Source organism: Oncorhynchus tshawytscha, linkage group LG26 (assembly GCF_018296145.1).
Source record: "Oncorhynchus tshawytscha isolate Ot180627B linkage group LG26, Otsh_v2.0, whole genome shotgun sequence".
Classification (NCBI taxonomy): domain Eukaryota; kingdom Metazoa; phylum Chordata; class Actinopteri; order Salmoniformes; family Salmonidae; genus Oncorhynchus; species Oncorhynchus tshawytscha.
In genome coordinates, this window is record NC_056454.1 from 26,715,398 (window position 1) to 26,742,728 (window position 27,331).

General features: G+C 45.7%; 1 protein-coding gene across 2 annotated transcripts in view; it reads right to left on the reverse strand.

Annotated features, from left to right (window-relative positions):
• The window catches only part of igsf3 (immunoglobulin superfamily, member 3), a 101,861-nt gene that overhangs the window by 23,470 nt on the left and 51,060 nt on the right, over window positions 1-27,331 (reverse strand). For both annotated transcript variants that reach the window (XM_024389432.1, XM_024389431.1), the window contains exons 3-6: window positions 22,630-23,049; window positions 19,247-19,633; window positions 13,905-14,312; window positions 1,807-2,247 (exon numbers count right to left, since the gene is read on the reverse strand). In XM_024389432.1, the coding sequence (XP_024245200.1) occupies window positions 1,807-2,247; window positions 13,905-14,312; window positions 19,247-19,633; window positions 22,630-23,049 (1,656 nt within the window). The remainder of the gene's footprint in view (window positions 1-1,806; window positions 2,248-13,904; window positions 14,313-19,246; window positions 19,634-22,629; window positions 23,050-27,331) is intronic.

Below are 27,331 nucleotides of genomic sequence, written 5' to 3' on the forward strand. Positions count from 1 at the left end.
ACTCTCAGTGACAGTAAAGTGGTATAACCCCACACAGCCAGTCTCAGTGATAGTAAAGTGGTATAACCCCACACAGCCATTCTCAGTGATAGTAAAGTGGTATAACCCCACACAGCCAGTCTCAGTGATAGTAAAGTGGTATAACCCCACACAGCCAGTCTCAGTGATAGTAAAGTGGTATAACCCCACACAGCCATTCTCAGTGACAGTAAAATGGTATAACCCCACACAGCCACTCTCAGTGACAGTAAAGTGGTATAACCCCACACAGCCATTCTCAGTGATAGTAAAATGGTATAACCCCACACAGCCAGTCTCAGTGACAGTAAAGTGGTATAACCCCACACAGCCAGTCTCAGTGATAGTAAAGTGGTATAACCCCACACAGCCATTCTCAGTGATAGTAAAATGGTATAACCCCACACAGCCAGTCTCAGTGACAGTAAAGTGGTATAACCCCACACAGCCAGTCTCAGTGATAGTAAAGCAGGAGCTTCCTGTGTGTGTGGACCAGAAGTCCCCACAAGAATAGTAAACAAACAAAAATTTGGCCAACTGGGGACATTTTGTTGAACCCCACAAGGTCAAATGCTATTTCTAGAGGGTTTAGGTTTAAGGTTAGAATTAGTGTTCGAATTAGGTTTAGGGGCTAGGGTTAGTTTTAGGGTTCGGTTTTTGGGTTAAGGTTAGGGTAAGAGTAAGAGTATGTGTTAGGGTAAATAGGACTTTGAATGGGACTGAATTGTGTGTGCCCACAAGGTTAGCTGTATAAGACTCAGTGTGTGTGCGCGTGTGTGTGTGTGTAGATGGGGAAGGAAAACAGAGAGCAACACAGGGCACACCCACACACTTTAATGAGGTAGTGCACATTGCACAAACAGAAACACTCCTCAGCTCAGCTCAAGACCAGAGTGACAGTAATGTCATTCAGTCTCCTCACAGAGAGACTACATAAACAACCTGGGAACCCAGGAACACAAGCACTGACATTAACCTCCACTACACATAAACTCTGCCTCAACGTCATCAGTGGGTTGTTCAGAGTGTGTGTGTAACAGCCACCCCTGCGACAAGATCACCAGGTCATGGATTAGCCTATCCAGCCATCTCCAGACCTACGGCCAGCCAGCCAGATCCACACCACAACCCTGACCCCTGGAGGGAAATCATAGTCGACAATGAGGGATCCCAAAGGAACGGTATACAGTGTGTGTGGGTGTGAGCGAATAAAAGCCTATTATTGCAGCAGCACGTGATGCCATGGGGTGTAGTTAGACAATTGTTGATGAGGGAAAGAGTTCAAGGACCTCTTTCGATTCCTCCTTCCCCCCCTCTTTCTCAGTCCCTCTCTTTTTTTCCCCACCTATTATTTTCCTCTCTGATCACTACCTCTATCTAGTGGGGACATTACACTGCTCCATTAGGAGGTTCCGCCCTGCCCAGTGCTACACGCCCAGAAACACGCATGCAAGCACTCTCTCTCACACACACAATTAGTCCGTCAAAAGAGAGCGAGAGCAATTACAGCAGAGAAAGACTAACACCTATAGGTCCGTGGCACCACAGACCTAATGGGCAGAACACACAATGCTAATACAGGACTCACTCCTCAGACTGTACAGGACTCTCACAGAACAAAGGATGACAGGGAGGAGAAAACCTGTGCAGCATATGTTCACCTCTAAACATTCCCCGACCTCAGGCCTACCGCAGTCATTCTGTGTGTGTCTCTTTTTTGTGTGTTAATTCATGTCCAGAAGTGTGGTTGGTTGGCCACATGGCTCAAGGCGTGTGTGCGTCTCCCACCTGGCTGTAACACGCTGATCCCCAGCAGGTTGGACGTCCTGTTGGCCACTTTGCTCCAGGTGTTGTCGTAGTTCCTCCTCCAGAGGAGGGCAGAGCACTGATATGTCCCCGCCTCCCTACGCCCAGCACGCGTCACAGACAACCTGAAGTTGGTGTTGGCATGGGAACGGTCCACGGTGGTGCGGGTGCCCTGGCCCAGCAGCTGCTCGCCCCACTGCAGCGTGCCCTCTCGGGTAAACGTCACCAGGTCTCGGAACTCGCCCACTGTGCCACCCTCACCACCCTCGCCGGCAGAACCCGAGCTGGAGGGCATGAAGCGCCAGGTGACGGAGGCGGGCACACGAGGGTTATGGCGGGGCTTGACCAGGCACTGGAGATCAAACGAGTCGCCAAAGGTCACGCTAGGCGTCCGTGACGACGCCGACACCACGAAGGAGGATTCTGGGGAGACAGGAAATTATGTGTTAATGTTGGATAGTAAGGCTAAATTCCAAACCAACCCATAGCTCCTATTCCCTAAATTGGATAACTAGTTCCTATTCCCTAATTCCTATACCCTAGTTTCTATTCCATAACTCCTATTTCCTATCTCCTCCTATTTTATAAACGTTTCAGGTAGCCTTCCACAAGCTTCCCACAATATGTTGGGAGAATTTTGGCCCATTCCTCCTGACAGAGTTGGTGTAACGAAGTCAGGTTTGTTTGGGGTCATTGTCCATTTGGAAGACCCATTTACGACAAGCTTTAACTTCCTGACTGATGTCTTGAGATTGTTGCTTCAATTTATCCACATCATTTTCCATCCTCATGATACCATCTATTTTGTGAAGTGCCCCAGTCCCTCCTGCAGAAATACACCCCCACAACATGATGCTGCCACCCCCGTGCTTCACGGTTGGGATGGTGTTCTTCAGCTTGCAAGCCTCCCCTTATTCCTCCAAACGTAACAATGGTCATTATGGCCAAACATTTCTATTTGTTTCATCAAACCAGAGCACATTTTTCCAAAAAGTACAATCTTTGTTCCTGTGTGCAGTTGCAAACCGTAGTCTGGCTTTTTTATTGTGGTTTTGGAGCAGTGGTGTTTATACTTGCGTAGTATTGTTTGTACAGACGAATGTGGTACCTTCAGGCATTTGGAAATTGCTCCCAAGGATGAACCAGATTTGTGGAGGTGTGCAATTTTTTTAATGAGGTCTTGGCTGATTTCTTTGGATTTTCCCATGATGTCAAGCAAAGAGGCATTTAGTTTGAAGTTCGGCCTTGAAATACATCCACAGACACACCTCCAATTGACTCAAATTATGTCAATTAGCCTATCAGAAGCTTCTAAAGCCATGACATCATTTTCTGGAATTTTCCAAGATGTTCAACTTAGTGCATGTAAAGGTCTGACCCACTGTAATTGTGATACAGTGAATTATAAGTGAAATAATCTGTCTGAACAATTGTTGGAAAAATTGCATCAGTTTGCATCAGTTACTTGCTTGCATCAGTTACTTGATGTGGAATAGAGTTCCATGTAGTCATGACTCTATGTAGTACTGTGTGCCTCCCATAGTCTGTTCTGGATGTGGGGACTATGAAGAGACCTCTTATGGCATGTCTTGTGGGGTATGTAATGGGTGTCTGAGCTGTGTGCCAGTAGTTTAGACAGACAGCTTGGTGCATTCAACTTGTCAATACCTCTCATAAATAAAAGTAGTGATGAAGTCAATCTCTCCTCCACTTTCAGCCATGAGAGATTGACATGCATATTATTAATATTAGCTCTCTGTGTACATCCATCCTTTTTGTGGCACCTGATCACACAACTGAACAGTTATCAAGGTGTGACAAAACTAGGGCCTGTAGGACTTGCCTTACGGCGGCAGAGAATCGCTTTATTATTTATTATTATAGACAGACTTCTCCCCATCTTAGCTACTACTGCATCAATATGTTTTGACCATGACAGTTTACAATCTAGTTACTCCAAGCTGTTTAGTCTCAACTTGCTCAATTTCCACTAGATTTAGTTGAGGTTTAGGGTTTATTGAGTGCTTTTTTCCAAATACAATGCTTTTAGTTTTAGAAATATTTAGGGCTAACTTATTCCTTGCCACCCACTCTGAAATTAACTGCAGCTCTTTGTTGAGTGTTGCCGTCATTTCAGTCGCTGTAGTAGCTAACGTGTATAGTGTTGAGTCATCCGCATTCATAGAAACTCTGGCTTTACTTAGTCAGTGGCATGTCGTTAGTAAAAATGGAAAAAGCAAGGGGCCTAAACAGCTACCCTGGGGAATTCCTGATTTTAACTGGATTATATTTGATAGGCTTCCATTAAAAAGAACACCCTCCATGTTCTGTTAGACAAGTAACTCTTTATCCATATTATAGCAGGGGGTGTGAAGCCATAACACATTGTTTTTTCCAGCAGCAGACTATGATCGATAATGTCAAAAGCTGCACTGAAGTTTAACAAGACAGCCCCCACAATCATGTTATCATCAATTTCTCTCAGCCAATCAGTCCTTTGTGTAAGTGCTCTGCTTGTTGAGTGTCCTTCCCTATAAGCGTTCTGAAATTCTGTTGTCAATTTGTTTTACTGTAAAATAGCATTGTATCTGGTCAAACACATTTTTTCCCAGATGTTTACTAAGGGGTTGGTAACAGGCTGATTGGTCGGCTATTTGAACCAGTAAAGGGGGCTTTACTATTCTTGTGTAGCAGAATGACTTTGCTTCCCTCCAGGCCTGAGGGCACACACTATCTAGTAGGCTTAAATTGAAGATGTGGCAAATAGGAGTGGCAATATCATCTGCTATTATCGTCAGTAATTTTCCATCTAGATTGTCAGACCCTGGTGGCTTGTCATTGTTGACAGACAATTTTTTCATCCACACGGACTTCACGGAATTCAAAAGTACAATTCTTGTCTTTCATAATTTAGTCTGATATACTTGGATGTGTATTGTCAGCGTTTGTTTCTGGCATGGCATCCCTAAGTTTGCTTTTCTTGCCAATGAAAAAGTCATTAAAGTAGTTCGCAATATCAGTGGGCTTTGTGATGAATGAGCCATCTGATTCAATAAATGAAGGAGACGAGTTGGCTTTTTTCCCAAATTTAAATTTAAGGTGCCCCAAAGCTTTTTTAATATAATTCTTTATATCATTTATCTTTGTTTCATAATGTAGTTTATTTTTATTTAGTTTAGTCACATGATTTCTTAACTTGCAGTACGTTTGCCAATCAGTTGGGCTGCCAGACTTAATTGCCATACCTTTTGCCTCATCCCTCTCAACTGTACAGTTTTAAGTTCCTCATCAAGGGGATTTAACAGTTTTTACAGTCATTTTCTTAATGGGTACGTGCTTATTAGTAACTGGAATAAGTAGTTTCATAAATGCGTCAAGTCCAGCATCTGGTTGCTCCTCATTACACACCACAGTCCAGCAAATATTCTTTACATCATCAACATATGAATCACTACAAAACTTCTTGTATGACCTCTTATACACTATATTAGGCCCAGCCTTTGGAACTTTGGTTTTCCTAGATTATATTGTGATCACTCCATCCTATGGATTTGGAAACTGCTGTAAAGCAAATATCTGCAGCATTAGTAAAATGTGATCAATACATGTTGATGATTTAATTCCTGTGCTGTTTGTAACTACCCTGGTAGGTTGACTGACAACCTGATCCAGGTTACAGTTAGAAGTATTTTCCTGAGTGGGCAGAATGATGATAGCCAGTCAATATTTAAACCGCCCAGAAAATATACTTCTCTGTTGATATCACATACATTATCAAGCATTTCACACATATTTTCCAGATACTGACTGTTAGCACTTGGTCTATAGCAGCTTCCCACAATAATGGGCTTTAGGTGAGGCAGTTGTTGAATGTATGCTTTAATTAATCAATTATACAATACATTTGACTTAGTTATTTACCCATCTTACTACATAACAACATAATAGTAATAATTTATTTGAATGGTAAATCAAGGTGTAGCCTAGGCCTATTCACAATCCAGGTGAATGCATATTCAATAGGAGTTATTGCATATTCAAATTGAGTTAGACCTGGTTTTAGCTGATTTCATTGGGCTACAGATGAAAAACAATCCATTTCCCTTCCATTTGGGACTTACTTCATTGTACTGATCAACACCATTTGTATAGAAGAAAGCAATCTCTTATTTTATGTGTCTCTTTAAGCCCCATGATGTCATTCACACACACGGTCAGTTTGAGACTCGAGCAAAGATCATCTTGCTAACTGCTTGTGCAGCAGAAGTGGTGATACAGCCCAGACTCCCAGGGAGTGTAGTGGTTCCTCAGGACAGGCTAGAGCTGGCCACCAGTAAGTGGATCCGGAGCAGGAAACTGTGCTCTCACACTATAAGGAGACATGGGCTGCGCTAATAGACAGACTTGATCCTCTCTCAGTAGACGACGTGAGACGCATTTCATGTTCTAGTATCGAAAAATTAGTGACGAGTCAGTATACCATGCAACACTAATAAGGTTAATGGTCACCAGTGGTTGAACGGGGGAGGACTCTCCTACTGAGATTAGCACACATTTACCCAGGGTGCACTGGGGCTTAGTTCTAGAGCCCTGTGCCAACGGAGCACAGATCAATTTATCATGACTGCCCGGGCGGCAGCAAATGTATGCGTGTCTCATCGAAGTGAGTGAGTGAGTTTGTAACGGTGTGAGATAGCAGAGTTTAGAACTAATGGCGATGCAACACCAAAGAAGGCTCCAGGGAGAGATTTGCTCTAAGAGCTGATACTCGACCTGCTTCTTTCTCTAGCCAATCCAAACCTTCCTCATTAAGATAAGTCACCCTGGTCCAGTTAATAGGGCCAACATAGACCTACCCTACACCACTTAGAGAGTTGAGAAAGAGGAGGAGGGGAGATTCCCTGGTACAGTACACTTCACTCCACAGTTCACGCAGATATCCCTCCGTAACATCTTCCATTCTAGTCTGCGATTCTTATTGATATCAACCCATATTTCAGTATCTTACTGCCCTCATATACAGTGGGGCAAAAAAGTATTTAGTCAGCCACCAATTGTGCAAGTTCTCCCACTTAAAAAGATGAGAGAGGCCTGTAATTTTCATCATAGGTACACTTCAACTATGACAGACAAAATTAGAAAAATATCCAGAAAACCACATTGTAGGATTTTTAATAAATGTATTTGCAAATTATGGTGGAAAATAAGTATTTGGTCACCTACAAACAAGCAAGATTTCTGGCTCTCATAGACCTGTAAATTCTTCTTTAAGAGGCTCCCCTGTCCTCCACTCGTTACCTGTATTAATGACACCTGTTTGAACTTGTTATCAGTATAAAAACACCTGTCCACAACCTCAAACAGTCACACTCCAAACTCCACTATGGCCAAGACCAAAGAGCTGTCAAAGGACACCAGAAACACAATTGTAGACCTGCACCAGGCTGGGAAGACTGAATCTGCAATAGGTAAGCAGCTTGGTTTGAAGAAATCAACTGTGGGAGCAATTATTAGGAAATGGAAGACATACAAGACCACTGATAATCTCCCTCGACCTGGGGCTCCACGCAAGATCTCACCCCGTGGGGTCAAAATGATCACAAGAACGGTGAGCAAAAATCCCAGAACCACACGGGGGGACCTAGTGAATGACCTGCAGAGAGCTGGGACCAAAGTAACAAAGCCTACCATCAGTAACACACTACGCCACCAGGGACTCAAATCCTGCAGTGCCAGACGTGTCCCCCTGCTTAAGCCAGTACATGTCCAGGCCTGTCTGAAGTTTGCTAGAGAGCAGGCCCAGACGGCATCCCCAGCCGCGCCCTCAGAGCATGCGCAGACCAGCTGGCCGGTGTGTTTACGGACATATTCAATCAATCCCTATACCAGTCTGCTGTTCCCACATGCTTCAAGAGGGCCACCATTGTTCCTGTTCCCAAGAAAGCTAAGGTAACTGAGCTAAACGACTACTGCCCCGTAGCACTCACATCCGTCATCATGAAGTGCTTTGAGAGACTAGTCAAGGACCATATCACCTCCACCCTACCTGACACCCTAGACCTACTCCAATTTGCTTACCGCCCAAATAGGTCCACAGACGATGCAATCTCAACCACACTGCACACTGCCCTAACCCATCTGGACAAGAGGAATACCTATGTGAGAATGCTGTTCATCGACTACAGCTCGGCATTCAACACCATAGTACCCTCCAAACTCGTCATCAAGCTCGAGACCCTGGGTCTCGACCCTGCCCTGTGCAACTGGGTACTGGACTTCCTGACGGGCCACCCCCAGGTGGTGAGGGTAGGCAACAACATCTCCTCCCCGCTGATCCTCAACACTGGGGCCCCACAAGGGTGCGTTCTGAGCCCTCTCCTGTACTCCCTGTGCACCCACGACTGCGTGGCCACGCACACCTCCAACTCAATCAAGTTTGCGGACGACACAACAGTGGTAGGCTTGATTACCAACAATGACGAGACGGCCTACAGGGAGGAGGTGAGGGCCCTCGGAGTGTGGTGTCAGGAAAATAACCTCACACTCAACGTCAACAAAACTAAGGAGATGATTGTGGACTTCAGGAAACAGCAGAGGGAACACCCCCCTATCCACATCGATGGAACAGTAGTGTAGAGGGTAGCAAGTTTTAAGTTCCTCGGCATACACATCACAGACAAATTGAATTGGTCCACTCACACAGACAGCATCGTGAAGAAGGCGCAGCAGCGCCTCTTCAACCTCAGGAGGCTGAAGAAATTCGGCTTGTCACCAAAAGCACTCACAAACTTCTACAGATGCACAATCGAGAGCATCCTGGCGGGCTGTATCACCGCCTGGTACGGCAACTGCTCCGCCCTCAACCGTAAGGCTCTCCAGAGGGTAGTGAGGTCTGCACAACGCATCACCGGGGGCAAACTACCTGCCCTCCAGGACACCTACATCACCCGATGTTACAGGAAGGCCATAAAGATCATCAAGGACATCAACCACCCGAGCCACTGCCTGTTCACCCCGCTATCATCCAGAAGGCGAGGTCAGTACAGGTGCATCAAAGCTGGGACCGAGACTGAAAAACAGCTTCTATCTCAAGGCCATCAGACTGTTAAACAGCCACCACTAACATTGAGTGGCTGCTGCCAACACACTGACAATGACACGGACTCAACTCCAGCCACTTTAATAATGGGAATTGATGGGAAATGATGTAAATATATAAACAATGCTACCTTATATAATGTTACTTACCCTACATTATTCATCTCATATGCATACGTATATACTGTACTCTATCATTGACTGCATCCTTATGTAATACATGTATCACTAGCCACTTTAACTATGCCACTTTGTTTACATACTCATCTCACATGTATATACTGTACTCGATATCAGCTACTGTATCTTGCCTATGCTGCTCTGTACCATCACTCATTCATATATCCTTATGTACATATTCTTTATCCCCCTACACTGTGTATAAGACAGTAGTTTTGGAATTGTTAGTTAGATTACTTGTTGGTTATTACTGCATTGTCGGAACTAGAAGCACAAGCATTTCGCTACACTCGCATTAACATCTGCTAACCATGTGTATGTGACAAATAAAATTTGATTTGATTTGGATGATCCAGAAGAATATTGGGAGAATGTCATATGGTCAGATGAAACCAAATATTACTTTTTGGTAAAAACTCAACTCGTCGTGTTTCGAGGACAACGAATTCTGAGTTGCATCCAAAGAACACCATACCTACTGTGAAGCATGGGGGTGGAAACATCATGCTTTGGGGCTGTTTTTCTGCAAAGGGACAAGGACGACTGATCCGTGTAAAGGAAAGAATGAATGGGGCCATGTATCGTGAGATTTTGAGTGAAAACCTCCTTCCATCAGCAAGGGCATTGAAGATGAAACGTGGCTGGGTCTTTCAGCATGACAATGATCCCAAACACACCGCCCGGACAACGAAAGAGTGGCTTCGTAAGAAGCATTTCAAGGTCCTGGAGTGGCCTAGCCAGTCTCCAGATCTCAACCCCATAGACAATCTTTGGAGGGAGTTGAAAGTCTGTGTTGCCCAGCAACAGCCCCAAAACATCACTGCTCTAGAGGAGATCTGCATGGAGGAATGGGCCAAAATACCAGCAACAGTATGTGAAAACCTCGTGAAGACTTACAGAAAACGTTTGACCTCTGTCATGGCCATCAAAGGGTATATAAAAGGGTATATAAAGTATTGAGATAAACTTTTGTTATTGACCAAATACTTATTTTCCACCATAATTTGCAAATAAATTCATTAAAAATCCTACAATGTGATTTTCTGGATTTTTTATTTTTATTTTGTCTGTCATAGTTGAAGTGTACCTATGATAAATTACAGGCCTCTCTCATCTTTTTAAGTGGGAGAACTTGCACAATTGGTGGCTGACTAAATACTTTATTGCCCCACTGTACATGTATTTCAGAGAGGGAGAAAGAGAGAAAGAGAGAGAGAGAGAGAGAGAGAAACAGTGAGTGAGTGAGACCACTTTCTGATTTTTACAAGATCCGATAATTAATGTCTATGAGACTGTGCAGATTTCCCTATTATTCACTTGTCATCTCTCCCTCCTCTCCTCATCCCTCCTCTCCTGGCAGTGAGTTGTCCATTGTGTCCTTCAGGGTGTGTAATCGATGGTTTTATGTCCAGACTGTTGGCTACTGCTGGGACAGCAGCCACAGTCCATAATTCTACATTAGACAATAACTCTCCTCTCTCGCTCTCCTTCCATCTCTCGTTCAGCCCTTCCCTCCCTCTCTCTGTCTTCTTCCATCCATCTCCATCACTGTCGGCCTCTGTGATGGGAGAGACAAGTTCACACTGATAATTCCTTTCCTATTATATTACCTTAATATGCCCTTTCCTATGTATGTGTCGTTGTGAGTCGATTGTAAGTGTATGCCTATCATGTGTGTGCATGTTTGCTTATGTATGTGTTTGTTAGGTCTAAGGACCTGGGCTTGACATCACAGACCTGCCAACCCAATCACTCCTGGGCACTCTTCAGCCAATCAGCTACCAGGATCCCCTAATGAACACTTTCACCATGGCAACGCATCACCTCTCTGTCAAACCCCAGAGGACACTATCACTAATCCCCAAGGGCCAGACAGCCAATTTGGAAAAAGACGCATTGTGAAAAAAGGGAATGGAAGAACAGAAGGAGAAACAGATTAAAGGAGAAGAGAGAGAATAGAGGAGAGGATGAACAGAGGAAAAGAGTGCAGGCCTATTTATACCTTGGCTGACTGTCACTGCTCTTCAGAGGAGACTTCAGTAGAGACTGAGGCAAGCAGATGCTACACATCTTGAAGACACAAGGACGCGCACAGAGGCACAAACACGTGATACAGACACACACAGGGAAACTGACACACATACTGTATACACAGAGACAGGCACAAATAAAATAAAAACAATGTGTAGGAACAATAACAAAATAAACATCTACATAATCTACATACAGGTAACTGCCAAAATAATGGAAACACTTGAGTAAATGAGGGATGCAAAGTATATTGAAAGCCGGTGCTTCCACACAGGTGTGGTTCCTGAGTATATTAAGTTATGAACATCCCATCATGCTTAGGGTGATGTATAAAAATGCCCAGTTGCCCATTATTTTGGCTACCATGGCTAGAAGAAGAGATCTCAGTGACTTTGAAAGAGGGGTCTCAAAGGAGCTTAGTGTGTCTCAGTCACCAGATCTCAACCCAGTTGAACACTTATGGGAGATTCTGGAGCGGTGGTCATCAACAAAACACCAAATGATGGAATATCTCATGAAAAAATGTTGTCACATCCCTCTAATATAGTTCCAGACACTTGTAGAATCTATGCCAAGGCACATTGAAGCCGTTCTGGCTCATGGTGGCCCAATGCCCTATAAAGGCATTTTATGTTGGTGTTTCCTTTATTTTGTCAGTTACCTATAACTCATCCGTTTTTACTACAACACAACAAATGGCCAATTAAAAAAACGGACATATTTTCTCTCCCTCCACAGCACCACAATACTCTGCTGCAGGGACTAATCCCTTCTCTCTGTGTGTGTGTGTGTGTGTGTGTGTGTGTACTGAGCCCTTGGTTCCCCCAGCGCCTCAGTCAGTGCACCGCTCCACTGCCTCTCTCAGTCAGTCTGTACCAGTGATGTTCAGCTTAACTCACTGACAGAGGAAAGCCTGCCCACTGCTAAACACATTTTCATTTGAATAATTCTAGATCATCTGTGTGTACGCAAGTAGTGCGGGTGTGTCTCAAGTCAAGATTGTGTGTGTTCTGTCCATAATATCATGAAAAATAAAAACTATATCTGAAGTCAGAATGGTGTGTGTGTGTTGTAGTGACACACACCCCTTGGCTCTGCATGAATAAAGCATGCTTTATTTTCCAGCCTCTCAGTGAGCTATTCATCACAATATCTTACAACAGGTAGGAAAATGACTGCCCTCTTTGTGCTCCTGACATCCCCCGCACACGCTTACCAACTATCTAGGCCCGGAAGGACTGGACGTGTGTGTGTGTGTATTTGGGTGCTCACTCTAGAGAAAATCGTGACAGAGATGACCTTGATATGTATACTGTATGTGTGTCCGAGCTGACAAGGTAAAAATCAGTCGTTCTGCCCCGAGCAAGGCAGTTAACACACTGTTCCCCGGACGCCGATGGCGTGTATGTCGATTAAGGCAGCCCCCCGCACCTCTCTGATTCAGAGGGGTTGGGTTAAATGCAGAAGACACATTTCAGTTGTACAACTAACTAGGTATCCCCTTTCCCTTTATATGCTCTGTGTGTGTGTGTGTGTGTGTGTGTGTGTGTGTGTGTGTGATATATAGATATCTTCCTGATATATATGTCTTCCTGAGTCATTGGGCAGCAGGGTAGCCTAGTGGTTCGAGCGTTGAACTAGGAACCGAAAGGCTGCAAGTTCAAATCCCCGAGCTGACAAGCAATATTTTCATTTTTGGCTAAAAAACATACCCATTTGAAACTGCCTATTTCTCAGCCCCAGAAACTAGAATATGCATATAATTGTCAGATTAGGATAGAAAACACTCTAAAGTTTCCAAAACTGTCAAAATATTGTCTGTTATTATAACAGAACTGATATTGCAGGCGAAAGCCTGAGGAAAATCCAATCAGGATGTGCCTCTTATTTTGAAACCTCGCTGTTCCTATGCATGCCTATCCTCCATTTAAAGGGATATCAACCAGATTCCGTTTTCTATGGCTTCCCTAAGGTGTCAACAGTCTTTAGACATAGTTTCAGGCTTTTATTTTGAAAAATGAGCGTGAAGGATCACATTGTGTAAGTGGATAGGTGGGGGCTCTCAGAGTGAGTTTTGCGCAACTGAGTAAAGCAGCCATTGTTTCTACCGCTGTTATTGAAAAAGCTACACACTCGGTTGATATATTATCGAATATATATTTTAAAAACAACTTGATTGATTATAAAAAACGTTTGACATGTTTCTGTGGACATTATGGATATTATTTGGAATATACTTCTGCGTTGTTGTGACCGCTCTTTCCTGTGGATTTCTGAACATAACGGGACAAACAAATGTCGGTATTTTGGGTATAAAAATCATCTTTGTGGAACAAAAGGAACATGTGTTGAGTAACTGGGAGTCTTGTGAGTGAAAACATCCGAAGATCAAACTATTTTTTTGATCGCTTTTCTGATTTTCATGACCTAGCTACTTAATGCTTAGTGTACATAATGTTATGTATCCATAAACTTACACAAACGCTTGGATTGCTTTCGCTGTAAAGCATCATTTCAAAATCTGAGACGTCAGGTGGATTAACAAAAGGCTAAACTGTGTTTTGCAATATTGGACTTGTGATTTCATGAATATGAATATTTTTTAGTAATATTATTTGACTGTGGCGCTATGCTATTCAGCGGTTGCTGATGACAATTATCCCGGTACCGGGATGGGTAGCGTCAAGAAGTTTTAACTGACTTGCCTAGTTAAATAAAGGTTAAACAACAAACAAACAAACAAACAAAAATTCCCTACTACACACACTCACCCACGGTCTTAACAGTGATGGTCTTGGTGGCTGATTTCTCTCCTATTATTTCCCAGCTCTGCTCTGGCTCAGTCCCGGCTTCCACCCACTCTGTGGCCGTGCACCGGTACAGCCCCTCGTCCCCAGGCAGAGCGTTGTATAGGGACAGGGTATAGATGTCCTCCCGTACCCTCTCTACCCGGATCTCCCCGTAGCTGGAACGCTCACGGTACCCAGGGCCTGGTCGGACGGTCCCGTCGCGGTCTATGGAGACCAGGTCCTGGGGAGAGGTGGAGCCCTGCTTCTCACTCCACTGCCAGGCCACAGAGAGAGGACCTGTGGTGGAGTGGATGGAGCAGGTCAGCTGGACCACGTCCCCCTCCTGGACCTCTGACGAGTTACTGGACAAAGACACTGTGACGTTACTCTCTGGTGGAGGGAGAGAGGAGAGGAGTGGGGAGAGAGAGAGAATTCAGAGAGGGAGGGTTGAGGTAGAAGGAGTGATAGAACATATACAAAATAAGTCCAAATGGACCAAAACCTCTCCAATGACATTTTGACAAGGTTTTACATTTAAATAATTAAACACTAGAACCAGGCTTCACATGTAAAACAATTCAGAGGACAAAAAGAACCACGGCAGTATCGTGTCTACCAGTGACTGGAGTATACTACTGACTAGCCTATGCATGTACTGTATTTTTGTCACAGCAGCCTGTATCTGTGGAGATGATCACTCGACTCTGAACTTGGGGCAGCTGAGAAAAAGAGAGAGAGGAACTGTCAGAGACACACACAGACCCCAGTGGACTGATGCGTTCTGGTTAGCAGATCCCACTTCTGACACCTAATGTAATGCAGCTGATACCCAGGTCCACCCAGGGCTTAGGGGCCGGGCCTGAGATCACACGGCCCAGCGTCTGAGGGATTCCTCCTCAGAAAAAAGTGCAGGAGGATAAAAGTCTTTAGCTGCCCGTCCCCTGTGCTTTAAAACAGACCCTCTCTCTCCTTCTCGCATCACTTCAGCGCCTTTCACACACTGCAGAGCCTGGCAGAGTGCTGCTTGGCCCCAACAACCCCTTCAACCCTCGGGTGATCTGAGTCTACAGGGAGGGCTTCTTTCTCCTTCCCTCCATCTCGTTTTCTCTGCTGTCAAGAGTATGAGGGGTTGACTGGGTGCTAACCACCCCTCCTGCCAAGCCCCAGCCCTGGGAGAATACAAAATGAAGCAGCCTTTCCACACTTACATGAACAAATGGAAGGCCTCCATCCCTTTCTCTTCTTCTCTATCTTTTAATTTCACCACAGCTTTTCCCCATGTTAAATACATCATACATCGTCTCTGTCTCTCGGCTCTTAGTGTCAATGTGGATTTGTATGAACATCACAGATGGTTAGGCAGGCAGAGGGCAGCTTCTCTCCTCTTCAAACCCGCCTGTTTTTGTCTTTCTCCTCTTTCAATTCTCTCCCTGTCTCCCAATTGTTCATTCTCTCCCACCATATCCCTTTCTGTTCATGTCTCTCTCTCTCTTCTGTTTCTATCCCTCTCTCTTTACTCCTCTCTCTCTCTCTCTCTCTCTCTGTCTCTGTCCCTTCCTTTTCTGTGTCTCTCTCTCTCTCTCTCTCTCTACTGCCCGTCTCTCACTCCCTCTTTCCCTTTTCTCTGTGTGTTTGTAATTCATAGCAGCGCATTTACCCCTCTTCCCTGCCCAAGGTAAACTCATTCATCAGGACTGATTTGTCAGCACTGTTTACACCTCTCTCTTCCCGTCCTCCTGCTCTCAACCCTCTCTAACCCATACTACCCCATCACCGCTGTTAATGGGTCCAGATACAAGGGATGGTAACTAGAGGCGGGTGAGTTGGGGGAGTCATCCTGACCCCATACCCCTCTACCCACTCTCCATTAAGACCTCCCTCCCTGCTGTAACCATGGTTATTAAACATACAATGCTTTTATAGAACATTAAATCTATGTTAGGGAAACAAAAGGTCCCATTAGGGAGAATCCCTGGGGATTACTGGGGCCATGTGGGGGCCAGGGGGGCTTTGTTTTTGGGACAGTTTGGGCGGGAGTGGAGTGAAGTGGGGGGTTCTTGGGTAAGGTCAGGATGGTTGGGTGCAGGTGGTGGATGATGGTATATTTAGGGTGAGTTGGGGTGGGTTGTTATTGTGTTTTTATGCTGGTAACAGCAGGCTTTAGCATTCAACACCAGCCCTTAGAAACAGAGAGTGAGAGATAGAGAGGCTTTTGAGCTGCAGACTGGGGGGGACACTGAACTACTAGACAGAGAGGATACATCAGGATAGAAAGAGAGAGGATGAGAACATTGGGCACTGGAGGTTTTGGGAGGGTTATATTAGCTAGATTAGGCTTCATATCGCCTCCCAGTGTTCCAGCACGCCCCTAGTGGCCAACACTGAAAGCCCAGCTGAGTCACTCAGCTCCAGCAGAACACATTAATTTAGCCCGGGGATCCATTAGTGGGCCCTGGAGAGCTAGGCCCCGTTCCTTCCTCTCTCCTTCTTCACACTCTCATTTCACGGCTGTTAGTTCAGCCTCCTGCATCCTCCTCTCCAGCTCTCTCCATTATCCAACCTAGCAGCTCACTCGCAGCTCTGAGCTAAGGAAATGAGAAGGACCATAATACTGCATTACCAATATTTAGCGATCCACTCAGACAGAAAATAAGCGATGGGGGAAAATTCGATACAGTTCCATATCACAATATTATTTTGAACAATATTATATTGATACTTTGACCCCAAGTACAAATAATATTTGAATTGCTAGGTAGTGTTAGCTACTGCTAGTCATCTCTGTACCTGCACCCAAACTCCAGTATTTGTCCTTCTATAGCCTTGAAACAATTGAGACATGGATTGTGTATGTCTGCCAATCAGAGGGTAAATGGGCAAGACACAATGTAAGTACCTTAGAACGGGGTATGGTAGTACAGTTGAAGTCGGAAGTTTACACTTAGGTAGGAGTCATTAAAACTAATTTTTCAACCACTCCACAAAGTTCTTGTTATGAAACTATAGTTTTGGCAAGTCGGTTAGGACATCTACTTTGTGCATGACACAAGTCATTTTTCCAACAATTGTTTACAGACAGATTATTTGACTTATAATCCACTGCATCACAATTCCAGTGGGTCAGAAGTTTACATACAATAAGTTGACTGTGCCTTTAAACAGCTTGGAAAATTCCAGAAAATGATGTCATGGCTTTAGAAGCTTCTGATAGGCTAATTGACATTGTTTGAGTCAATTGGATGTTTACCTGTGGATGTATTTCAAGGCCTACCTTCAAACTCAGTGCCTCTTTACTTGACATCAGGGGAAAATCAAAAGAAATCAGCCAAGACCTCAGAAAAATTGTAGACCTCCACAAGTCTGTTTCATCCTTGGGAGCAATTTCCAAACGCCTGAAGGTACCACGTTCATCTGTACAAACAATAGTACGCAAGTATAAACACCACAGGACCACGTAGCTGTCATGCCACTCAGGAAGGAGACTCGTTCTGTCTCCTAGAGATTAACGTACTTTGGTGCGAAAAGTGCTAATCAAACCCAGAACAGCAGCAAAGGACCTTGTGAAGATGCTGGAGGAAACAGGTACAAAAGTATCTATATCCACAGTAAAACGAGTCCTATATCGACATAACCTGAAAGGCCGCTCAGCAAGGAAGAAGACACCATCCCAACTGTGAAGCACGGGGGTGGCAGCATCATGTGGAGGTGCTTTGCTGCAGGAGGGACTGGTGCACTTCACAAAATAGATGACATCATGAGGATGGAAAATTATGTGGATATATTGAAGCAACATCTCAAGACATCAGTCAGGAAGTTAAAGCTTGGTTCCAAATGGACAATGACCCCAAGCATACTTCCAAAGTTATGGCAAAATGTCTTAAGGACAACAAAGTCAAAGTATTGGAGTGGCCATCACAAAGCCCTGACCTCAATCCAATAGAACATTGGTGTGCGGAACTGAAAAAGCGTGTGCGAGAAAGGAGGCCTACAAACCTGACTCAGTTACACCAGCTCTGTCAGGAGGAATGGGACAAAATTCAAGCTTGCGAAGCTTGTGGAAGACTACCCGAAAATGTTTGACCCAAGTTAAACAACTTAAAGACAATGCTACCAAATACTAATTGAGTGTATAAACTTCTGACCCACTGGAAATGTGATGAAAGAAATAAAAGCTTAAATAATTCTCTCTCCTACTATTCTGACATTTCACATTCCCAGTGGGGCATTTCACAATAAAATAAATTGGTGATCATAACTGACCTAAGACATGGAATTTTTACTAGAATTAAATGTCAGGAATTGTGAAAAACTGAGTTTAGGTGTATGTAAACTTCCGACTTCAACTATAGGTGCCAGGTGCAACAGTTTGTGCCAGAAATTGCAACGCTGCTGGGTTTTTCCCACTCAACAGTTTCCCATGTGTTTCAAGAATGGTCCACCACCCAAAGGACATCCAGCCAGCTTGACACAACTGTTGGAAGCATTGGAGTCAACATGGGCCAGCATCCCTGTGGAACGCTTTCGACACCTTGTAGAGTCCATGCCCCGACGAATTGAGGCTGTTCTGGGGGGGGGTGTCGAAGGTGTTCCTAATGTTTGGTGCACTCAGTGTATAGTGAGCAATATGTTTGGAACAGAAATCGCAATAAAATCCAAGTATCGAATCGCGAGTATCACAATACATATCGTATCGGCACCCAAGTATCATGGTAATATCATCTTGTGAGGTCCCAGGCAATTCTCAGCCCTATAGAAAATAATGGTGTAATAAAGAGCGGTTTATTCTCAGTGAGACTCACGGTCCACAATAGAGGCTCTATTGTTCTCTGGAATAGAGGTATCTGACCTCTGCTCTGGGAGGATGCATAATGTATATCATTAGAAAAGCATACTACTATCAAAGTGTCAATCAAATGTCGTTTAACTCGGTGGTTCCCAAACTGAGAAACGCGCCTCCCGTGGGGGACGCGACGGGTCGTGGAGTGAAGAGGCGCAGGGGCCCCAATTCTTTAAACCTATTCTTGAAAATTGTAATAGTATAATGCATGGTGCAATTTAGAAATGATCAGTTCCTCTTGTCATATTAGTCATTACATACCTTAGAGAGCTATTTATAACCGGCCAGAAATGTCCAGATCAACTTGCCCATGTATGCTAACATTTTTTTGCCCATAGATATTGTTGTAATTTTTTGGTCAATCAAATATCACATGAATAGAGATTAAACATGGCAAAATGTGTAGAATTTCAAGGAAATTTGCTTTAAAACTGCTAAATGTTCTTTGAATGCAAAGGGGCCAATAGCGTGCCGTGTTGATACTCACTGATGGGCTGGACAGTGATCTGAACGTTGCGTGACCTCTTGCTCCTGTCTATAAAGTCCCCAGTGGGCGTCTTCTCCCTCTCCGTGACTCTACAGATGTATTTCCCAGCATCCTCTGGTCGGAGGCGCTGCAACTTTAGCAGGTGCACGGCGGGGCTCTCCTTACGCACGGTCATGTGACCGGCGGCCTCGCGCGCCACATAGTCGGGTCCCAGGACGGGCACAGCGCTGGGCCCTATCACGGCAACCGACGAGCTGCTGAACACCCACGACACCGAGAAGAAGCGCTCGGGCACGCTCTGGGCATCGATGGTGCAGCGTAGCTCCAGCGGCTCGCCCGCCGTGAAGGACCGCCGCTCCGTGCTCACCTGGATAGAGAAGTCCCGATCTGGGGGAGAGAGAGATAAAATTTGTTAAAAAGCAGAGTTTAGCTCCTCCTGTCTCCAGATAGCACATGTCAACACACTCCAGTCCTTAATGAAAAGAGATGGATGTTACTTTCCACCAGGATGCTGAAGTCCCGATCTGGCGGTATGGAACGAGAGGGGGAAGGAAAGGGGGAAGGAGAGGGGGAAGGAAAGGGGAGAGGGATAAGAGAAATTGTCATCCCCTATTTTAACATTTAGCATCAATATGGTTTCAGCTGCCAGTTTCTCCCAAAGACAGAGAGAGCGAAGGAGTCATCAACTCTGATTTAGCTGTTGCATATCACATATTCCCTCATCCTCATATAACGCATGAGAGCATGACAAGCTGCTCGGGATAGAGACCTTCTTTAAATACCAGCATATGAAATTAAAATGCCTCACACTAACACATCCTATTCTTTAATGTCTGCTGCCTGTCACATTGGGTGCAGAGAGAGCAAGAGGAGAGAGAGAGAAAGAGAAAGGGGGGTGGTCACACAAGGGGTCAGCTATGCCCACAGTGAAGCACAGCTCTGACAGCCTCCTCCTCTCCTCTCTCATCCTCCTCTCCCCTTGGTTTCACCTCCAACACAGAAACACAGCGAATTAAGATTCTCTACAGCAGACGAAAAAAGCCTCGCCACTCCGCTCGTCTCCTTCGCTCTTCCTGACAGAAGAGAGAGGAGAGGAGGCCGAGCAAACATTATCAGTGTAGCTGTCTCTGCATACACCTCTGACTGGGCTCCCAATTATAGATGGACTCCTCACACGGCGGCACCAGCTTTTATTTACAGTATTCATTTCAACATGATGAGCGACGGTCTGCTCTGTGCATCTCATTCCCTCTCTGCTCTCAGAGAGGTGCTAGCCCCTGGCTGTAATTATAAAGACTTTAAACAGACTTCCTGAGAAAACACAGTCGTGGAAAAGTTCAAAGCCTGCCATTTGAAGAGGGGAGGGGGGTGACTGTTTACACGTACACACACACAGTGAACTTTCACGCTGAGCGCTTGTCTCTAAAATAACAATGAGCCTAATAGCTAACAGTCTGGCACTGCCTGGACAGATACAAGCAGACTCACACACAAACAGGTCATCACTAACAGAGTGGAAAGCAGATGCCAAAACAAAGGCAAGTGACGATCATTGACCAATGAAGCGGCAGGATATTGCATTGTGACATCAGATCTGTATTCCTGGCTGGATCTAAACTCATGGAGCTGTGACCTGCTTTACAAGGACAACTTAGAGTTCAGCAACAAACATGGCCATGGGACACTGGGTCGTACTCACTGGGCACCAAACTGAAGCAAACAGATGAAAATGGGGAGGTACCATCTCAACTTGTCCAATAAGAAATGCTTTTTACGTTTTCCATTGCACAACGTTTTGAAACTTTTTGCTATGATGCGTCTTCATGAATACTGCCATGAACTGTGCCTGGGCAATACTGAGAGGTGAGAGACACGGAGGAAGGGAGGAGCTAAAAGTGGAGACATGCACCTGTCAACAGTATGTAATAAATTAAACGTGAAAAGAAGCAGGCCAATCAGATGCAGCGAGAGAGTAGGAAGTTAGAAAACAAGAGTGTTGGGAAAAGATAAAAGGGGGCAAGGGAGAGATGTGGGATGAGACGTTAAAGGGAGAAACAGAGAGGGTCTGAAAACAGAAAGGCAAGGAGAGCAGAGAACAAGAAAGATAAAGTGAAAAAAACAAAAAAAGAGAGGTTTAAAGATGTGTAGAGGGAGAGATGTGACGAGAAAGGGAGAGAACGATAAAGTGAGGGAGAGAGAGAGATGGAAAGAGAAGAGGTCCATTAGGATTCTGTCCTTGTCTAGCCTCTCTCCTCTCTGTCTGTGGGTGATTAGCCAGTGATGGGGCTGTCTCAGGGTCCTCTCTCTCCCTCCCTCTAATACACACAGCCTAATGAAAGAGCCTCCAACACAAACACACACACAATCAGTAGACACATACACGCCCTGCTCTACTCCCTTTGTCACACTACAACACTCCCATCCATTTTTAGATTATAAAAAAAGAGAGTGGGTGTAAGAGGAGATGCAGAGCTCTATGTGCCTCTCTTGGCTAACTTATTGCTCTTCTGAGAGACAGAGTCTTCCTATCGAACATCCTCTGATCACGATCTGGGGCGCCATTAACAATCAATGAATAATTCCACTGTCATTCTGCAAAAAAATAAAAATTATACAAATGTTTTGCACCAAAGACAGTATTGTACTGTACAGTGGCCCTGTATGTAATGTGTGTTTTGGGGGATTTTGCTATCCAGAACAACTAGAAGTCCTCACAAGGATAGTACAGTGTGTGTGTAGTTCAGACTCTGTTCTTGTGCCCTGTCTGCTGGGTTAGAGGTCGACAGCTAATTATAAGATCATTATCATAAGAAGCATACTATCTCCTCTGTCTCGCTCTCTCGCCTGTTCCGCTCCACCCTCCTCCTATCTCTGGGGGAATTTCCCCAGTATAACCGTGGATGGCTGAGAGATTTAACTCTCGTCACAAACAGAGCAGTATGTGTCATATACAGTAGACGAGCCCAGACACAAAGGGAGTTTCACTGTAGGATACACAGAGGGAACACTGAGGAATAGAAATGACATTTCGTCTCTGACTTCAAGGTCACAGGAAGCCCAATGAGATGACGTACTACTATCACTACTATCATGAAACACTCCATTATTGTCAGGGTGTGTGTACTTCCTGCTTCCTGACCCTGTGCAATCTCTGACCCTTGTAACAATCCAGCTTTGTGTTTCCTGTATGCCAGTCAACACATGCACGAATACACTGATAAGGGCAGTCCGTAGAGGTTTGGTAAGCTCTCCTTAGTGCTCTAATGAGCTTAGTGAGAGATACTGATCAGCCCTCAGAGACTGTGTATGACGAGTCACAAACTTACACACACACACACACACACACACACACAATCTCACCACTCCCGTCGCCCCCTACTCACCAGTGGGCTGTATACGTAGCTGGGTCTTGTCGGCCTGCTTGCGGGTCATGGCGAACCAGCTGCGGTCGGGGTCCTGGATCCACTCTGCAGCCTGGCAGTAGAGCAGGCCCTGGTCAGCAGGCTGCAGCCGGTGGATGGTCAGCCTGTAGGACGTAGCGCTGGTCTTATCCAGTCTCAGGTCTCCTGAGGTCATCCTCTGTTTGTATGGCCCGCCGGCCCGGAGGACAAAGTCCCGGGACAGAGTGAGGATCTCCAGGGGTGGGGCGACAGCGTCTTCTGGGGAGCGCAGGTACCAACCCACAGACAGGTGTGTGTGCTGCTCCGTCGCCCGGGATACCTCACAGCTGAGCTGGAGCGTGTCTCCCTCCACCTGGGAGAGGGTCTGTGGCGGCGCGGCAACGGTGAGGGAGTCGGGGATGACTGCAGGAGGAGAGGAGAGAAAGAAGAAGAGAGAAAAGATGAGTGTCACATCAGTGGTTCAGTGTTTGCTTAGCACATGGATCAAAGTTGTGGCTTTCATTCCCACATATACAATATTTACACATGTAAACTTTTAAGTGGCTTTAGATTAGCATTTGCTATAGGACATTGTTGTTATATTTCTGTTACATCAGCCCTTTGCTATAGGACATTGTTGTTATATTTCTGTTACATCAGCCCTTTGCGTTGACACCTTCTCTTGCGTATAGCATAACCCTCTCAGACATACAGTACCTCTCCCTCCCCTCATAGACCTCACACACAAGCTGTTCACTCCCTTACCATCGGGCGGACGGTATCGGCATGAGGTCTGATAGAAACTGTCTTTGAGCCTGTTGGTATCTACAAGCTATCAGACTGCTGAACACTTGAACTGGACTGACCACCTGCTCAGACTCTTCACACTTTAGCTCTCACACACACACACACACACACACACCTCTTATTATTATTGCTAAATATTGCACAATTTTAAAAAACACTTGCCCCCCCCAGTTCCCCCTTCCCCAAAACACGTGTAAATATTGCACTATAAATTGTGCCTTTCTGTATTATAATTATGCTATAAATGTCAAAGACACCAGCCATCCTAGTCATGGACTGTTCTCTCTCCTTCCGTACGGCAAGCGGTACCGCAGCACCAAGTCTAGGTCCAAGAGGCTTCTAAACATCTGTTAACCCCAAGCCATAAGACTCCTGAACAGCTAATCAAAAAGCTACCCAGACTCCTCTTTTACGCCCCTGCTACTCTGTTAGTCTATGCATAGTCACGTTACCTCTACCTACATAGTACCTCAATTACATCCACTAACCGGTGCCCCCACACACCGACCCTATCGGTACCCCCTGTATATAGCCTCCACATTGACCCTATCGGTACCCCCTGTATATAGCCTCGCTATTGTTATTTTACCAATTACATCCACTAACCGGTGCCCCCACACACTGACCCTATCGGTACCCCCTGTATATAGCCTCGCTATTGTTATTTTACCAATTACATCCACTAACCGGTGCCCCCACACACTGACCCTATCGGTACCCCCTGTATATAGCCTCGCTATTGTTATTTTACCAATTACATCCACTAGCCGGTGCCCCCACACACTGACCCTATCGGTACCCCCTGTATATAGCCTTGCTATTGTTATTTTACCAATTACATCCACTGACCCTATCGGTACCCCCTGTATATAGCCTCCACACTGACCCTATCGGTACCCCCTGTATATAGCCTCCACACTGACCTTATCGGTACCTGTATATAGCCTCCACACTGACCTTATCGGTACCCCCTGTATATAGCCTCCACTGACACTGACCTGTATATAGCCTTATCGGTACCCCCTGTATATAGCCTCCCACTGTATATAGCCTCCACACTGACCTTATCGGTACCCCCTGTATATAGCCTCCACACTGACCTTATCGGTACCCCCTGTATATAGCCTCCACACTGACCTTATCGGTACCCCCTGTATATAGCCTCCACACTGACCTTATCGGTACCCCCTGTATATAGCCTCCACACTGACCCTATCGGTACCCCCTGTATATAGCCTCCACACTGACCCTATCGGTACCCCCTGTATATAGCCTCCACACTGACCTTATCGGTACCCCCTGTATATAGCCTCCACACTGACCTTATCGGTACCCCCTGTATATAGCCTCCACACTGACCCTATCGGTACCCCCTGTATATAGCCTCCACACTGACCTTATCGGTACCCCCTGTATATAGCCTCCACACTGACCTTATCGGTACCCCCTATATAGCCTCCACACTGACCCTATCGGTACCCCCTGTATATAGCCTCCACACTGACCTTATCGGTACCCCCTGTATATAGCCTCCACACTGACCCTATCGGTACCCCCTGTATATAGCCTCCACACTGACCCTATCGGTACCCCCTGTATATAGCCTCCACACTGACCTTATCGGTACCCCCTGTATATAGCCTCCACACTGACCCTATCGGTACCCCCTGTATATAGCCTCCACACTGACCCTATCACTGACCCTATCGGTAGCTGTATATAGCCTCCACACTGACCCTATCGGTACCCCCTGTATATAGCCTCCACACTGACCTTATCGGTACCCCCTGTATATAGCCTCCACACTGACCTTATCGGTACCCCCTGTATATAGCCTCCACACTGACCCTATCGGTACCCCCTGTATATAGCCTCCACACTGACCCTATCGGTACCCCCTGTATATAGCCTCCACACTGACCTTATCGGTACCCCCTGTATATAGCCTCCACACTGACCCTATCGGTACCCCCTGTATATAGCCTCCACACTGACCCTATCGGTACCCCCTGTATATAGCCTCCACACTGACCCTATCGGTACCCCCTGTATATAGCCTCCACACTGACCCTATCGGTACCCCCTGTATATAGCCTCCACACTGACCCTATCGGTACCCCCTGTATATAGCCTCCACACTGACCTTATCGGTACCCCCTGTATATAGCCTCCACACTGACCTTATCGGTACCCCTGTATATAGCCTCCACACTGACCTTATCGGTACCCCCTGTATATAGCCTCCACACTGACCTTATCGGTACCCCCTGTATATAGCCTCCACACTGACCTTATCGGTACCCCCTGTATATAGCCTCCACACTGACCCTATCGGTACCCCCTGTATATAGCCTCCACACTGACCTTATCGGTACCCCCTGTATATAGCCTCCACACTGACCTTATCGGTACCCCCTGTATATAGCCTCCACACTGACCTTATCGGTACCCCCTGTATATAGCCTCCACACTGACCCTATCGGTACCCCCTGTATATAGCCTCCACACTGACCCTATCGGTACCCCCTGTATATAGCCTCCACACTGACCTTATCGGTACCCCCTGTATATAGCCTCCACACTGACCTTATCGGTACCCCCTGTATATAGCCTCCACACTGACCTTATCGGTACCCCCTGTATATAGCCTCCACACTGACCCTATCGGTACCCCCTGTATATAGCCTCCACACTGACCCTATCGGTACCCCCTGTATATAGCCTCCACACTGACCTTATCGGTACCCCCTGTATATAGCCTCCACACTGACCTTATCGGTACCCCCTGTATATAGCCTCCACACTGACCTTATCGGTACCCCCTGTATATAGCCTCCACACTGACCTTATCGGTACCCCCTGTATATAGCCTCCACACTGACCTTATCGGTACCCCCTGTATATAGCCTCCACACTGACCCTATCGGTACCCCCTGTATATAGCCTCCACACTGACCCTATCGGTACCCCCTGTATATAGCCTCCACACTGACCTTATCGGTACCCCCTGTATATAGCCTCCACACTGACCCTATCGGTACCCCCTGTATATAGCCTCCACACTGACCCTATCGGTACCCCCTGTATATAGCCTCCACACTGACCCTATCGGTACCCCCTGTATATAGCCTCCACACTGACCTTATCGGTACCCCCTGTATATAGCCTCCACACTGACCCTATCGGTACCCCCTGTATATAGCCTCCACACTGACCCTATCGGTACCCCCTGTATATAGCCTCCACACTGACCTTATCGGTACCCCCTGTATATAGCCTCCACACTGACCCTATCGGTACCCCCTGTATATAGCCTCCACACTGACCTTATCGGTACCCCCTGTATATAGCCTCCACACTGACCCTATCGGTACCCCCTGTATATAGCCTCGCTATTGTTATTTTACCGCTGCGGTTTAATTATTGGTTACTTTAATTTTAAATGTTTTACTTATCAATTGTTTACTTAACATCGATTTTTTAAAACTGCATCGTTGGTTAAGGGCTTGTAAGTAAGCATTTCACTGTAAGGTCTACTACATCTGTTGTATTCGGTGCATGTGACAAATAACATTTTTGATTTGATTTATTCTATCCTACTGAGCTATTTCCTTTATGTTCATATTCTTATATATTTTATATTTCTTATTGTTGTTGCATTGTTGGATGGTGTACACAATGTGTATCCTGTATATACGACAAAAAAAAACTTGAAACTTGTAACTCCACACACACACACACACACACACACACACACACACACACACACACACACAGTGTTCAACAAGCCAGGGCACGTTCTCCTGACTGACAGCCCTAACCCTGTGAAGCCTCAGACGGAGGTCTACCAGATCACACACTCTAAATATACAGACAATGGATTTGGAATGAGAACACA